At 47.8% G+C, this 14,877-nt stretch overlaps 1 protein-coding gene across 1 annotated transcript in view; it reads right to left on the minus strand.

Moving 5' to 3' along the window:
• Positions 1-66: 66 nt before the first annotated feature.
• The window catches only part of LOC135830858 (cyclin-dependent kinase 8-like), a 23,427-nt gene continuing 8,616 nt past the window's right edge, over positions 67-14,877 (minus strand). Inside the window, exons 7-13 of the mRNA XM_065343064.1 lie at positions 12,982-13,125; positions 11,447-11,525; positions 10,271-10,343; positions 9,297-9,394; positions 7,545-7,617; positions 2,007-2,108; positions 67-1,482 (exon numbers count right to left, since the gene is read on the minus strand). Coding sequence (XP_065199136.1) covers positions 1,276-1,482; positions 2,007-2,108; positions 7,545-7,617; positions 9,297-9,394; positions 10,271-10,343; positions 11,447-11,525; positions 12,982-13,125 — 776 coding nt within the window. The 3' untranslated portion in view covers positions 67-1,275. The remainder of the gene's footprint in view (positions 1,483-2,006; positions 2,109-7,544; positions 7,618-9,296; positions 9,395-10,270; positions 10,344-11,446; positions 11,526-12,981; positions 13,126-14,877) is intronic.

Below are 14,877 nucleotides of genomic sequence, written 5' to 3' on the forward strand. Positions count from 1 at the left end.
GTGCACTAGTGAGACATGAACCTGTACCTTGCTGCCAAGCTATCAAGACGGTTACGTACGCCAGAATAGATTCACAGCACCTTTCCTTCAGTTGTATTATATTTCTCACACAAAAGATAAGAGCACATGTCAACAAGATGAGAGACAAGAGAGTGAATACACGTCATGGAGGTCAACTCCAAACAAAAGTAACCAAACAACTACAGGCAGGACGTGTACATTTCACTTATCAACAAGGACAGCCAACAAGATGACCAGCAAAGGCTGTGAATGAAACAAAAAGAGTATGGGGCGATAAGATAAAGTACGGTTCAACCACTGTGCAAATGGTGCCTCTAAAAAAAAGGTTTTATGGGAGAGATAAGAAGTAGTGCCCAACCTAAGTCTACAGCAAGTAGACTGTGAATACTGCAGTCAGGGGTGCAAGGAGTACATCAACACTACAAAACATCGTCATCATAACATTGGACATGATTGTCCGTTTGACTTGCGATGTAGAATAAAAACAAATACAATACACTGGGATTATGTGTACCACGAATGTCGAATACATCCTGGAATAGTTATTGTGCGAAAATAGTATCTAGGCAAATTTGAAAATGATGAGAACATTTTAAAAGGATGTCTTTTAAGTTCTAACTATAATATGGCTGTGCAACACGACATGTGCAGGTATGGGTGACTTGCGTGCGTGCGCTGCATCAAAAAGCGGTGCTACACACAGTGAAGTTGGAGAAATGTGTACTTATGCGTTCCAATGAGGCAAAAGGAGTTCATCACAAGTTCACAGAGGGTGCGGCTTTTCAACGAATCCCATTCAGAATCCCATTCTCCTAGCGAAAGAAAAAGGAAATCAGGAGCAGGATCACTGGTCTGGCAAAAATCAAGAGACCGAATACGGCACAATCAACTAGTGAAGTCAGCAGGGAAAACACTCTGTCACGGAGTTCGGGATCGCGTCCGGGGTATGATGAAGCTCGCAAAAAGATATACTGGCCAGAGTAAATCCTCATAATTACGAGACAGATGGGCGCCTCCGCAGCCTCACACGCACAGGGAGTCAGAAGAAAGCGATCTTGCGAAGTGAGAATAGCAGCACGTGTGAGCTCGGTATGATCTAAGTAAGAAAGTGCCAGTGTAAAGCCCCACTCACTTGAGATGACAATGCAGATCTTCACCTGTAGTCACACATGCCAACTGACCGTGCGCCTTAGAGATAGGGAGTGGTATCAACAGGCGCACAGAATATCCAGACTGCCGTGTCCATCAATACTACTACCAGTGCCTTTTCTGTTGCTGTTGCTGCTGCTGCTGCTGCTGCTGCTGAGCATGAGCATGTCCAATAGCATACTGATTGTCGGGAAAGTGTGCCAGGCCCTGATGCTGTAGCTGCTGGGCATGTTGGGCGTGCTGCTGTTGAGAGGCCTTCTGATACTGCATCATCGGAGCATGCGTTCCCGACGAAGTTCCAGACACATATGCCTATGCGCAGCGGGCAAGAGAGCAGGAAGAACACACAGCAGATCGCACTTCTGGTCAGCTGTCCAGCACATGCGTGCCGGCGAGAGTCTATCAAGCATACTGCCAGTGGTGTGTTGGACATGGCAAACAACTATAACAACCACCCCGGAAATGTGCACAATACAATCAACGAGAGGATTTCATTTCTCAGCAGGAGTGATACTAAGACCCCGTGCCCGCTGCTCAGATAAATAAATAAATTTCACGGTTCGCGTGAGACTCGGCTGGAAGCCGAGTTTTCCGCATCCGCCGTGGGAACGCCACCACCCTCTAGGATCAAAGGCGCAGATGCAGCGCCTAAACGGTGGGAGGTGAGTAGATCAGACCCACCACCAAGTGGTCAAAGACCGAAGTCCCATTAGCTGCATCCATGTTACCCTCGTGCCAGGCCACGAGGCTGCTCAGATAAGCAATTAAAAATACCAGTACTAGTATAGCACCATGCATTGATCATTCAGATCCTCTATTTTCACTGTGACACTAACCTGTCGTCCAGCAGCTGACACCATGGATGGATCCGTGCACGCCCTCTTGGCTGGCGGCGCATCGCTTGACGCGGCCACCGTGATTTTCTTGGCCGGCTTTTTCTGCAAACCAGCACACATCATGCATGTACATGTATACGGATTAGACATTTAGAACCAAGCCTTCTGAAAGCAGAGGAGTAGAGAAAAGAGCACACATGCTTGCAGTGCACACCACGAGTGGGATAGGGACTGAGAGCACACATGTTTCCATGGTGAACAGCCGGCGGGATGGGGACTAACATACAGGAGGTACGAGCACAGTCCATACACTGGGCCAATGATGTTCCAAAATCAGGCGAGTAGCTTAGCTTCACACTACAGAATAGATAGAGTACCAAGAGTACAGTGAACATTTCCCCCTTTTGTCTGCATTTCTTTCTTCTCTCAATCGACCCTAGAGATTTGTGGCTCATGCCACTCATTTTTTGCTTGATTGCATGTGTGCTCTTCGAAAGGGATAATGTGGTGACTTCAGAATCTGTCAGTAAATGTGTATCTTTCTTGAAGTGCTCATAATGTTATAACGATACACATCCTCACAACACTCTTCAAACGGTCTCTGGGCTACACCAATCCATGAAAAAGAAGAGAGTTAATAGACAACTATATTCTTTATCAAGGATAGCTATAGCGAGTGCGTTCGATTACGCACTTGAATCGATTCATGAATCCATTTGCATGCATTCAAGTCGTTCGATTTTCATGTCATGAGCCCTGGAATCGATTCGGAATCCATTCACCCTATTCACATGGGGTGATGTGAATAGCGCGAACCGATTCGTGAATCGATTCGTGAGCATAATCGAACGCACTCACTGGAGTCTACGCATATTGGTCCTTCGAGCCTTACTCCGACTCAACCTAGCTTCAGTACAGTCTTCTTTCGTAGTGTCAGTTTGTTTGTTTCGTTGTTGTCAGCTTTAGTCCGCAGTTTCAGTAACTGTCTACAGGGAACACGATAAGGTTTCGAAATTGCTCTGACACAATGTCCTGCCACTTCTGGAACCGGTCGGACTTGGCCGGACACTGTGATTTGTTTACAAGTCTGGCACTCACCACTGCATAATGCACACATAGATGTACAGTCATGCTACATCACACTGCGGTGTTGCTGGTCACATTAAAAGTATGATCATCACCCAGATCTAAGTATTGTAACACTGATTCAAATTGCTGTGCGTTTTGCAGCAAGCATAGGAACTGGGATATGAGCGTGCACTGTTTTTGCACATTTCGGATGTGAGCTGGTTTTTCAGCAGCAGATCAAGAAGCTGGTTGTGTTTCTCAACGCGTATAGCCGGTGGTAACGCGGACGTGCAAATTTTACTTTACTTTAGATCAAAGACATTCATTTTTACGCAGTTGACAAAAGATGAAGTGGGCACCTGCTTGTCCGTTCTAACTTCTTGTTGCCAGCTCCAAGATCGACAACATGTCACTACTCAAGTTGGCTGAAGGCTCCCATATTTGCAAACGCAATGTGCTCTTTGAACAGTACGTAGTTTCTACGCGACGTTGAACTTCTGACTACTAGTAACTTTTGCTGCTGCTGCTCCGTCGATCTTGCACAGCGCCTGTGCAACAGGAGCGTACTTGACCGGGTTGGCAGAAGACTGCTCCTTTCAATAGAGGCATATCGCGAGCTGGTACATTTCTGACGCCTTGTTTACCTGGAACACGGACGTTTCCAATATTTCGGATTGTGCAAGGGTCTCGCGGAATAGTTCCTATTGTAGCGAGAAAGCGAAGAAAAAATTTCATTTCAAAACTCCTTCTCGATCGTTTGCTACGCTCAAACTGGAGCTACCCTGAAGTGGACAGCTTCCTGTCATGCGGTAAAACCCTCTTGTCACAGGTTGCTGCTCCGACTTCGTGAGACTTCTTCCCAGGCAGACCGCCATTGTCCTCAGTCGTTCTCTTTCCCAGCGACGCTATTTTCTGAATTATTTCGATCGGACAGATTGTCCGTTCAAGAAAAAAAGCGCCGGATTCGAATCGAAAATGGTCGGAAAATGTCCGATGTCCGACCGTTATCGTGTTCCCTGGTCTAGTAGTGTCATACTGTCTGACCAGGAGCTGCGTCGGAGCAGCAGGACAAACGCCGGCATACCCCCCAGATAGGCTGGGACTGGGAGAGTGGGAGCCCACCACTGGTCACGATGTCCCACTGACACCAGTGTCATCACCACCAGGCATTCTGCACCCTGCGGAGCACACATGCAGTGTAGCCGCCCCGGCAGCCAGTGCTCTCCAGCAGCCTGTCAGCCATCACGTCGCATTTTCAGCTGGCCAGCCTGTTTCACAGTATGTTCTGCCTCCTGCTGTAAGCCAGTCAGCACCAGCTCCAGCTGTAGGCCAATCAGCGCCAGCTCCGGTAATCCGTCTGAACGGGAAGGCAACCCCATTTATGACCGCACCTATGACGAGCCTCGGTGATTCACCAGGTGCTAGGGAGCTGCACCTCCAACAACAGCTATATCGTGCGGGGTCCGAGCTGGCCATGACTGAGCAAGCACTGCACCAGACATTGGGTCAGGTCCCGCAAGCCAGTCCGCCGATTGTGCGCTCCACCTGCACCACCTGACGTGAGGAATCCGAATAAACCCGGAAAGTTGAGACTGGTCTTTGACGCAGCGTCAAAGACAGGTGGAAGGAGCCTTATTGATGCGCTACTCTCCGGGCCAGACCTGCTCCGTCCACTGCCAACTGTTCTGTTCGGTTTCCGGGAGCGGCGTATTGCGTTCGGTGCCGACATTGCCGAAATGTTCCACCCGGTACAGATTTGTGAAGCTGACCGAGACAGCCAACGGTTCCTGTGGCGGACCGATCGGAGTCAACCACCTGTCTTCAGGATGAGATCTATGACATTTGGCGTGACATCGTCCCCTTCGTCGGCAATGTTCGTCAAGAACCACAATGCTCGGAGCCACCCGCAGACGTCGCCTCGGCTGCAGACTGCCATAGTTGAGCATCATTGCATGGACGACTACTTCGACTCCACAGACACCGTTGAAGAAGCCACTTCACTGTCTGCTGACGTCATCCGCATTCACCAGGACGGAGGCTCTGTACCAGAAGCGCTAAGAGCCAACACAACAACTGTTGACCTTGACGTTGAGCATGCCCATGCCGTTGAACGAACGCTTGGCCTGCGCTGGGACACAGCGACGGACTCGCTACGAGTCCAGCCAGCAGGAGCAAAGATCAACCGCCCAGGAAAGTCCATGACCAAGCGGCAAGCTCTCAGTAGTCATGGCGGTGTTTGATCCGTTCGGACTATAACAGGACATCTGGTGCTCTGGTATCGGCTGGGACGATGAGCTGCCCGCTTCTATCAAGGTCAGGTGGGATGAATGGTGCCAAGACTTGCAATCTCTTTGCAAGGTCAACATCCCACGCTGCTACTCACTAGCTGTTGCTGACGCTACCAGTGTTTGAGCAACACACGTTCTGCGACGCAAGCGAGAAAGTGTTCAGTGCTGCCTCATACTGGCGCTTTCAGTTGAGCGATGGGTTCGTTGCAACATCAGTAGTAACGGCGAAGACCAGAGTAGCACCACTCAATTCACTGTCCATCCCTAGACTCGAGCTGCAAGCTGCCGTTCTGGGCCCAAGTCTATCGTCAGCTGTTCAGCAGCATCACAGCTTCCACTGCTGCAAGTCCAGTCTGTGGTCCGACTCTCAAACCGCCCTGAGCTGGATACGAGCTGATGCCAGGTGCTACAAGCCGTTTGTGGCACACCGCGTCACGCAAATCAAGGAGCTGACCAATGAGTCCAGCTGGCGCTGGGTACCCACCGCCGACAACGTAGCCGATGACCTCTCCCGCGGCGTACCAGTCATGGATATCGTTGAATTGACACGTTGGCTTCAAGGGCCCGACTTTCTGCGCAACCAACTAGCTAGTTGGCCATCCGCCGCTCCTGAAGTGGAGCCAGAGAACACAGACCCGGAGCTGAAGCGAGAGTTCTGCGGAGCCACTGTCGCTGCGAAGTCCCCGCATCAAGCGCTCCCCGATATCACCAGGTTTCTATCATGGATGCGTCTGGTTCGCACCACAGCCCGGGTGACTCGCTTCGTTAAGCGCCTGAAGGCTAGAGTCGCCAAGAAACCCATGAATCCCTGAAGAGAACTGTTGCCATCAGAGTTCCGACACGCCCAGCAGCTCTGGTGGGAGAACGTACAGCAACAGTCGTTCCCTGAAGAACTCGCCGCGCTGCAGCAGGGCAAGCCACTCACCCGCGGCAGCCGCCTGGCATTGCTGACGCTGAGCCTATTAGACAGCACCATAGTGGCATCGTGGAGAGTGTGTATCCTGGCAAGGACGGCAAGATCCACATTAATAATTCTCTTTCTGTCTAATCGCGTTCTACTCTGCTCCTCCGTCTCTCTTCTATTATGTTTCCGCTTTGAACGTGTAGTTGTTCGAGCTGCTCTCATGATAAATTATTTGTATTTTTGAAAACCCTTTGTACCCGCGATTATGCGCTTGTACAACTGCGCTGTGCTGTATGATTGTGCTACGACTATGAGTATGAGTCATGCTCGCACTATGATGCCTTTTGTGTCGCGTGTACGTATGTTGTGGCGCAAGCGCGCTGTGCCTCTTCTGGCCCTTTATACTTCCTTTTTTTCTTTCAGTTATGCCAGTTTATATGGTTGAAGTGTTTTGCAAGGAGAAATCCAGAACGTCTAGTAATGGTGTGTTGTCCCATTTGCGTTCGGAGAGTGTGCCTGTGCACGTGTATCCGACTTTGAATTCTTGCCTGTAACATAATGTACTTATAAGTTATAACGTTACATTGCAAATTACAGAGCACACACACACACACACACACACACACACACACACACACACACACACACACACGCACGCACGCACGCACGCACACCCACGCATGCACGCATGCACGCACGCACACACACACACACACACGCATGCACGCACACACACACACACACTATTCGTACTTGCTCATTGCCAAAACTGGTCACATGGGTCTCCCCGGGAGAGGGGAGAGAGACTCAAAAGGAATCTTCGAAAGATGACTCAATTGGCTATTGAACCGCCCAACGGCCGACACCCCCTGAAATCCCCAAACTCTAGGGTGGACTTGAAAATGAATTAAATGATCCCACTTATGGGCTCACCACATCTCAGTAAGTGCGGCTGTATTGATCCATACTGAAGTATGTTTGGATGAGAAATACCTCGGATACTAAGCACACTAATACCTACGGGGCCAGTTGCATTGTAATTCTACTGTATCCACAGACAGAAGAACGAGCAGTTGGTTCAAGCCAAAGGGCAGTCATCAAACAACCAGTAACCAACCTTTACAGCACAGGTTTTCGAGGCACTTTTGGCTTTTGGCAGTGCGTTCTACCAAGGTTTCACCGTGCTGATGCTGACATGACCAAACAAGACTCCATCCCCCCTAGCCCCCTCTCCTCCACTACACGTACATGCACACACTCGCAGCTAGTATAGTGTACCTTGTCTTTGTCGTCGGAGTCTTCATTGAGGAATTCCCGTTTCGGGTAAGGTATCTTCATTCCATGAAATGCACTGAAGGAGTCCAAGAAACATACATGTAAAGACAGAATTAGAACCCACCACGCCAAGGCAACCGTGGCAGCACATACTCGTACAAGAAATTGTACGCCTGCAAAGCCATGCACACTCAGATATTGAGCCTCTAGATATTAGGTGCATGCATGCACAAACGCATAGGGAGAACACGTATGCGCATGCACACATGTGCGCACGCATCACGCACACACACACGGACACAGACATACACACACACACACACACACACACACGTGCTGAAGTCAGACAATGAAGCGCTTGTACTTTGTTGCCAAGAGATTTCCACCCTACCGGTACTTTGTACTGATGATGTGTTCTATTTTCTGGGGTTGAATTGAAGGTGATAGAACTGTAGATTATCCTGCTATTTTGCTTGTCTTCAACCCCGCTGACAAACATGACCTCGACCTGATTTGACTGCTATTTTGCTTGTCTTCACCCCCGCTGACAAACATGACCTCGACCTGATTTGACTGCTATTTTGCTTGTCTTCACCCCCGCTGACAAACATGACCTCGACCTGATTTGACTGCTATTTTGCTTGTCTTCACCCCCGCTGACAAACATGACCTCGACCTGATTTGACTGCTATTTTGCTTGTCTTCACCCCCGCTGACAAACATGACCTCGACCTGATTTGACTGCTATTTTGCTTGTCTTCACCCCCGCTGACAAACATGACCTCGACCTGATTTGACTGCTATTTTGCTTGTCTTCACCCCCGCTGACAAACATGACCTCGACCTGATTTGACTGCTATTTTGCTTGTCTTCACCCCCGCTGACAAACATGACCTCGACCTGATTTGACTGCTATTTTGCTTGTCTTCACCCCCGCTGACAAACATGACCTCGACCTGATTTGACTGCTATTTTGCTTGTCTTCACCCCCGCTGACAAACATGACCTCGACCTGATTTGACTGCTATGTTGCTTGTCTTCACCCCCGCTGACAAACATGACCTCGACCTGATTTGACTGCTATTTTGCTTGTCTTCACCCCCGCTGACAAACATGACCTCGACCTGATTTGACTGCTATTTTGCTTGTCTTCACCCCCGCTGACAAACATGACCTCGACCTGATTTGACTGCTATTTTGCTTGTCTTCAACCCCGCTGACAAACATGACCTCGACCTGATTTGACTGCTATTTTGCTTGTCTTCAACCCCGCTGACAAACATGACCTCGACCTGATTTGACTGCTATTTTGCTTGTCTTCACCCCCGCTGACAAACATGACCTCGACCTGATTTGACTGCCAACTTCACAAGATCCAAGGTTCAAGAAATATGACATTGTTCTAATACGTGGGACAGTTCACGCCAAATCCGCACTAGAGACAGAACTTCACCCTCCGCAAACGCGGGCAAATGCCGGCGATCGGCAACACTGCTCATGCAGTGTTGTGCAGTGCACTGTTGTGCAGTGCAGTGTAGTGCAGTGCAGTGTAGTGTAGTGCAGTGTAGTGTAGTGCAGTGTAGTGTAGTGCAGTGTAGTGTAGTGCAAAAACTGTACAATGTGACACAGAACACTGCTTAGTAAAAAGCAACCAAGGACATGCTGATGTGTGTACTGGAACATCTACATTAATACAACATAAAACCCTGTCCAAATGACCTAGGACAAGAAGACAACAATGGCCAGCAGGCTTACTCATTCTCTGGCTGCGGGTCGTCTCTAAAGTAATCATCTTTTAAGCACTGCTCTGCGGTAACGCGCTTCAACGGGTCCATCGTCAACATTTTCAGCAGCTAATTGAAGCACACACAGCAAATAGTTGCAAAAATATTCAGAAAAATGCACCAGATAATTCAGAAAGGTTTTGAAGGTGATCAAAAGGGAAAGACAAACATGACTGTCACCGCCGGGAAAAATCCACAGTTGGCGTGAGATTGAGTTAGATTGAGTGTCCCGCATCCGCAGGAACGTCTTCACCCTCCAGGATCAAGGCATCAGGAAGCAAGATATAACAGAGAAAGAAACGGAAACGAACAGCTACAATCCAGATCGAAGCACAATCCAGATCGAAGCATTTGATGACCCAGCTACAGCAGACAGACACTAACAGACCAGTCCTGAGAGAACTTTCATATACATGTAAACTTGCAAAGGGAATACAATGTCTTCAGACTGCATCTACACTATACTTTGACATGAGGTTGCTGATACAGAGTTCCAAGCTTGCACCACAGTCCATTCATTGGAAACTGGCACCCTAACTTGTTGGTGTCTCCCGCACATAGTTGTAGATATTGTGAAAACAACAGTACATCCTGCATTGTGTGACCCGTGCAGTTACTCCTTGCTACAGTTGAGGGCGGAAAAAGTCCAAGAACAGGGAAAAAGAAATTCAGCCAGGTTTTACGAAATTAAGACAGGTATGCCACGGCAAAATATATGGAGAAGTAGATCCCGAACCCAGATTTTTGAGATTTAAAGTGGGTTTTTGATCCTCAATTCGGCACAAATCGGACTTTCAAAAGCCAGTGGGACTGTTTCCGATGAATGGACTGTAGCCCACACTGCCAATGCGCTTCAACACCCACCATCCAGTACACACTACACACCAACTTCCGACAACTAGCAGTGAAATGTTACGGATACCGAAAAGCGCCTGAAATACTCACCAGGTGAAATGCTTTCGAATCACGATTCACCTGGAATTTCTCCATGTACTTGCTCAGGCTGCTGGCTTGAAAGCTAGTGTTAAACAGCACAGGCACAGAAACACCAGCAAGTCCCATGGGCTCAGTGCAGCCACCCAGTCATATCATGAGAAATCCACTCACAGCCTGTAACAAGGCCCTGGGCGGAAACGTTAGTGAAGGTCCAGAACATGGGTGTCAATTTGGGCCCGGGCGTTATTTAGGATAAGCGAAATCAGTAAACCAGAAGATCGGTGAAATCATTTTCACATCAACATACCGTACTACCGTGTACTACATACACAGTATACCCAGTGTACTAGTACCCGTACAGTGTACTGTACACTATACAGTACACTATACAGTACACTATACAGTACACTATACAGTACACTATACAGTACACTGTACAGTACACTATACAGTACACTATACAGTACACTATACAGTACACTATACAGTACACTATACTGTACACTATACAGTACACTATACAGTACACTATACAGTACACTATACTGTACACTGTACTGTACACTATACAGTACACTATACTGTACACTATACTGTACACTATACAGTACACTATACAGTACACTATACAGTACACTATACAGTACACTGTACAGTACACTATACAGTACACTATACCACCGTACATGCAAGTGGAGCTGTGCATGCACTCAATGTCAACGAACTTTAGTCAACTTTCGACGCAAAAAGACCCAAACAAGGAAATTACTTTTGCTGCAATCACCGTACTGCCACGCAATATTGTACGGCACCCGCATACTTCCGTACACTTAGTAGTGTGTGCATGCCTGACTGTCGAGACCTATTTCCCGTACTACGAAACACTTGACGTTCCCACTCTCGCGAAAACTCTGAATGAACTGATACTTTCATAGCCCTTTTCGTCAATGCCTGATCCACCGAACGCTGCGAAACTTCGCTATGCGCAACCTCTCTAATTCGGTTGTTTACAACTAATACTTAGTTAGACTCGGGTGGAGAGCCAAGGATTAATTTATAAGAAGAAATGAAGACCCGTGTCGTGCAATGTTATCACATGAGCTGATTGTAAAGTAACTGGTGGTGTTAGTGGATAATGTAGCGTAACTTGTAGCTCTTTGGTCCTCTTTTCTTCTTACACCTTACTTAGTACGGCGTTCCCGGTTGAAGTCCTTCATCAGAGAATTGTACTCTGGCATAAGCTTCATGTCTTCCCATTCACGATCTACAAGACGGTCCACACACAGGGTATCACATGAGATACATTCTCCATAAAAAACATTTATTCTATACTCTCGTAGGCGGCACAAACAAAAACAACAACGCATATCAAGAACAGTCGACAACGAGAATAACCTCGACGTTAGGCGTGCGGAAATCGTGAGTGGCGGACGCCGCTGCTCTGGCAGACTGACTTGCTATCTGACAGCAAACTCTCAACCTCCAACAAAAATAGCACGACTCCCACACCACGGCATTTGCCCATGCATTGGGACGAATGCTGTTGATCTCAAGATTGAATGCATGATGGAAACCCCTCCCCAAAAAACAAAAAAACAAAAAACAAAAAACTGCTTGCACACTACAAGCAAGGCACAGCTGCCAGAAGAATCAGAATGGCAGAGGGGGAATCAGTGTGGGTGCCTTACACGCAAAGAAACACACGGATTTGCAGAAACCGCAGCAGGAGTCTTAGGAACATTGCTGACATACGTACCGTAACCGGTAGGTGACAGAGCCACACAGTGTGCAGTTCATTGTACATATATGGTGTTTTACGTCAACCATGACGGCTACAATGGCCAACCAGACCACAACGAAGTTGGGGCCAAAGAGAAAGTTTATTTCTTTCACGTGAAAATATATACAGGGGCCATTTTTATAAAAAATGATTTATGTATACAAAAATGCATGTACGAAGTCACTACATTACACCCCCACCAGAGATGAAGCCGAGATCGAGAGCAGTTGCTGAAGAACGCCAAACGGAAAAAAAAAAATCTTGGAAAGGAAAGGAAAGAGTGAGCGAAGCGTACAAAGCGGAAAGACGGGAAAGAAAAATACACTGTACAAAGAGAAAGACTGTACAAAGAGAAAAATATGCGCTGCATGTGGAATACCGTTGTATGTGACGTGGACACAAGGTCCGAAACAAGGTAGAAAAATGCAGGAAAGGGAAAGAGGAAACATGCGTGACAGGGGTGGAAGAACGTGTCAGAGGCAGTCCAGAGAAAGAAAGTAGAGAAAAGAACAAGGGAAACGTACGCGTGACAGAGGAGGACGGATCTTGATCTTGTCAGAGGCGGCTGCGGGCTAGGAGATCGTGGCGGTTGATCGGCGGATCGGCGGATCGGCGGACCGGTGGATGGTGGGCTGGTGAGGTCGTGGGCTTGGGCGCCTGCTCAATCTGGGCCGCGGAGGTCGAAGGCGCGATGGCCTGCTCCATGCCATCCATACAGCAACTCCGACTCAGCGCAGTGTCAGGGGTCACCAATTATGGTGTTTTACGTCAACCATGACGGCTACAATGGCCAACCAGACCACAACGAAGTTGGGGCCAAAGAGAAAGTTTATTTCTTTCACGTGAAAATATATACAGGGGCCATTTTTATAAAAAATGATTTATGTATACAAAAATGCATGTACGAAGTCACTACACATACATGTACACTCCTACTAACCTTGGGGAAACCCCATGACAGAGAAAATCCTTTCCAGCTGATCTTTATGATAAGGAGTGCTAGTCTTGATGTCCTCCTGACGGCAGTGGAAGATCGGCTCAGCCGTCAACAGCTCAGCAAATATACAGCCAATTGCCCAAATATCTGAGCAGTTCGAGAAATGCATCACGCATGTATCATGCGCACACGTGCGCACACACACACACACACACATACACACACACTTGTACTTGTACTTGTTGCTCACTGCCAAAACTGGTCACGTGGGTCTCCCCGGGAGAGGGGAGAGAGACTCAAAAGGAATCTTGGAAAGATGACTCAACTGGCTATTGAACCGCCCAACGGCCGACACCCCCTGAAATCCCCAAAACTCTGGGTGGACTTGAAAATGATCCCACTTATGGGCTCACCACACCTCAGTAAGTGGGTGAGGACAAGGTGCAGAAAAAGGATTGACGGTATCAGGGTATCCGTCCTGGGATTCAACTGCAGTTACCCCTGCCCCCAGTGAAGGTAATACTTGCTACTAGTGTGGGTGGCTAAATCAGAGTGGATCTGATCTAAGCGTCACTAGTATCATTGATTACACAAGAGTTTATCTAGCCAGAAGCAGTCCATGGTTAACAGGTATGTATACTTCAAATAGAAAGTAACCTGAAACCAACAAAGGTGGCAGATACAACAATACACCTTCAAGCAGCCGAGCCTGTTGGCAGCAGACCCAACACAATCAGGCATAAGTGTACCCACCAACCGGACTAGCTGGCACACACACACATACACACACACACACACACACACACACACACACACACACACACACACACACACACACACACACACACACACACACACACACACAAGGGCCATGGCTTGCATTATCCAAAAGCAAATACAGGGATGTCCTGGCCATAGCTATGGTTGGACACCCACAAATCTCCCCTCTACATGTGTGCGTGTGCGTGTGTGTGTGTGTGTGTGTGTGTGTGTGTGTGTGTGTGGTGTGTGTGTGTGGTGTGTGGTGTGTGTGTGTGTGGTGTGTGTGGTGTGTGTGTGTGCGGCAATTCATTCTCTGTGACACATGCACAGTTGTGTAGCATCAACGCTTTATTATTACTTTTAAAGAGCGTACATCAAACACAATGTGTAACTCCTGATTCACGATACAGTCAACTTCGCGTATAACGACACTCGGCGGGGCATCAAAAAGGTGTCCTTATTCGCGAAGTGTCGTTACACCCGAAGTCTCATTATATGTATTACATTGGGATGGGACTTTGCTCTGGGCATGGAAATTCTGTCGTTATTCGCGAATTGTCGTTATATCCGCAGTCGTTATTAGCAAAGTTGACTGTACATGAAAGTTTGCCCATGGCGAAGTTAGTTGTTTAGGTAATCATGAATCATTGGATTTCCCATAAAACCTACGGTTACCAGCACATTGTGATTACTGCTTATAATTCGAAGTTAGCAAGGTGAAATTCAAAGTTCACTGTACACAGTGCTGGTCAGTTCAGTGTGCATGAACAAGCGGTACTGGCCAGCTAAGCGTCAGCAAAAGCTGCGTCTATGGTGCACAGCACAACTCTGCGTGACACTGCAAGCGTTTTGACATACAGAATGTGTTCTGGGTACAGACATGGAAAGTGAGAACTTTTCCCTGGCATTTGTGGGGTTATTTGGAATCTACCAGCACTGGGTGTGCTTTTAAAGCAATTGAACATACTCTAATTTCAGAAATTTTCGGTCTCAATGTTTTCGGTATGAGAGCAAAAGGCTAGGTTAGGTGAACAGAAATTTTCGGTACAGAGAAGCAGTTCCCTATTGGATTATGTGTGTTAGTGTGTGAAATTTTAGGTATGAAACAGATGCACCGAAAGTACCGAAAGTAAAAGT

This window comes from Sycon ciliatum, chromosome 1 (genome assembly GCF_964019385.1).
Source record: "Sycon ciliatum chromosome 1, ocSycCili1.1, whole genome shotgun sequence".
Taxonomy (NCBI): Eukaryota; Metazoa; Porifera; class Calcarea; order Leucosolenida; family Sycettidae; genus Sycon; species Sycon ciliatum.